This window comes from Camponotus floridanus, unplaced genomic scaffold (assembly GCF_003227725.1).
Source record: "Camponotus floridanus strain SB8 unplaced genomic scaffold, Cflo_v7.5 scaffold317, whole genome shotgun sequence".
NCBI lineage: Eukaryota > Metazoa > Arthropoda > Insecta > Hymenoptera > Formicidae > Camponotus > Camponotus floridanus.
The window spans coordinates 11086-13734 of NW_020229456.1; the positions used below are offsets into that span (position 1 = coordinate 11086).

At 36.2% G+C, this 2649-nt stretch overlaps 1 protein-coding gene across 1 annotated transcript; it reads right to left on the reverse strand.

Moving 5' to 3' along the window:
- Nucleotides 1-666: 666 nt before the first annotated feature.
- On the reverse strand, nt 667-1538 carry LOC112638522 (the record flags this gene model as incomplete). Its single annotated transcript, XM_025410398.1, has 2 exons — nt 1421-1538; nt 667-1225 (listed from the first exon to the last, which is right to left on the reverse strand). Coding segments are annotated over exons 1-2 (677 nt in total), but the record flags the coding sequence as incomplete, so codon positions are not given.
- Nucleotides 1539-2649: the final 1111 nt, after the last annotated feature.

The following is a 2649-nucleotide window of genomic DNA, read 5'->3' on the forward strand; positions in this document are numbered from 1 at the left end:
ATTAGGTTATCAAATCTCTTTATGAAAAACATCTCAGCAATTTCTCTTTTACGAACATACTTTTCCCTGTGTAGGATGTTCGGTTTTATCCAATCAAAATCATGACCAGATTCTAATCTATGCTTGCTAATTACTGAATGATTAGTTTCATGTAATTTAATGTTGTTACAGTGTTCTTTTACTCGCGTACGTAAATGTCTTTTTGTTTGTCCGATATATGCTAAATTACAGTCTTTACAATTTAATTTGTATACAACGCCTGTTTTATCATTATCGTGTAAGCGATCTTTACCACGTGTAATTAAATTATTTTGTTTTTTAATTATCTTATACACGACCTTAAAGCCTCTATTACGCAGGAGACGGTATAAATCTTGACTAACATTTTCAACATATGGTATTGTGATAAACGGAGTCACGTCAGAACGAGTAAGATTCACATCAGTTGTAACATTATGGTCACGATTATTTAAAATGTTGAGTCTTTTTTTAATGTGTTTATATATAAGATGTTCCGGAAAACCGTTCTTAATTAACGTGTCAAAAACTAGCTTTATGTTGTCTTGTTTAAAGCAGTCATTAGATAATAAGATCGCGTGGTCAACTAAATTGTAAATAGTATTAATTTTATACTTTTGTGGGTGGTTCGAGTGATAATTTATATACCTCCCTGACCATGTAGGTTTCCGGAACCAATTAGTAATAAGTCTATTATCGGACCGAATAATTTTTACATTCAAAAAGTTAATGGATGAGTCATCTTCAGTCTCATAAGTGAATCTTAAGCGTTCGTGATAATTGTTGAACTTTGTCAAGATCTCGTTGATTTTTGCGCGTGGTACTATTGCGAAAACGTCATCGACAAATCTATAATAAGTAGGAACGGTAAAACCTAATGAGCTTAGACATTGCATCTCCATATCTTCCATTACCATATCTGCTAAGATAGGTGAAAGTGGAGAGCCCATGGGGGTGCCGAAGATCTGCTCATAAAAACGCCCGTTAAATGCAAAACAAGTTGAATCCAAGATCAATTCCGTTGCAAATAAAAATTGAAAAAGGTTGAATTTAGTGTTCTTGGCAATATCTTCCCAGCGTTTCCGTATAGCATTTACTACCAAATCTTTGGGGACGTTAGTGAATAATGAAGCCACATCCAGCGACACCATGATGTTGTCCTTGTCAATATCAGTGTTCTTGATAATTTCGACAAAGGACCAACCATCTTTGACATATGAATTTGGTTTTCTTATCGATTTATATAGGATATCGTGGATGTAGCTCGAGATATTGTATACCGGGCTTCCCAAAGCAGATACTATGATTCTCAACGGGAAACCATCTTTATGAATCTTCGGCAGCCCGTAGCATCGCGGCAAATTTCCGTTTGTGCAATTTAAGTTTTTATATGTCAACTCACCGATCAAACCGCTCCTACGCCAAGACTTGACTAACTCATTGATTTTGTTAGTTAATCTTTTCAAGGGATCCTTTTTTAATTCCCTGTAAGTGGTTGTGTCACTCAGCAGCAATTCCATCTTGTCGAATGATTTAATTTATATACAGTGTTTATTAATATTTCTTTCAATAATACTATATATGTATTTATATTCTTAATATAAGTATGTAAGATATGCGTTACATAAAATATATGAAATATAAATGTGTAAGATGTGTATTATATAAAACTATATGAAGTACAAAATATATATAGTAATAAATAAAATATATACATGTATTTACAAAGGTATCCTATAATGTCCCCATGGTAACGTGTCAGTCGAATCAGGTACGATATATCGCTTGTCATCGTACGGACTCAGAGCAATTTTTGTCTCGCGGACGGTATACACTTGGTGCAGTTTAGATCTTATACACGACTGCTGTCGCGTCATTTCGATCTCTTCGTTTAAACACCGCGTGTAATCTTCGAAGGTTATCGTTCTCGCGACAACATTGCTCTTGATGCCTTTAACTTTCTTCGTATCTTTCTTTCCGTCCACTCGTAACGCGTACATCTTTGCTCTGAGCCCGACGAATTCGGTCATTATGGCACCGTTGTTTTCGTCCTTTATCAGACCCGGTACCTTTTTATTTACAAGCGGTATATCGTACGCATTGTCCACCGCATAATCGCTCGTGTCGAATCTAACAATGTCGCGCTTCATGTTGTCGTACACATCCGCGCACTCGATGTGATATATGAGACTATCCGTATCGGTGTACATTACCCGGCATTTGTCGCGATACAGAGGATATATGTACTCGTGATGAAATTCGTACAGACACGTCTTGGATATGTCGAGTATGCACATACCCACGTAAATCGGTTTGTAAAATTTCACCTCGAGTTTACGCAATTCTACCGCAATCAGATTTTCCGAAAAGACGCTTCTGCTATGGAAATTCGGTTTCGCGATCATCTCTTCCGCGCCGAACCGACCGTCCCATTTTGTTAATAATTTTACATCGACCCGATTACGCACATTTTCCATCGTTTTGCCAAATACCGCGTTGTTCATTAATTTATATGAATTTTTCTCGAAATCGTTTTTCGCGAGTGTTCTGAAACGTGTATTTAATTCTATGTAATTTCGAAGCCATGGAGATTGAGAAAACTGTAAAATTCTATGTATTTTTGTTATACGA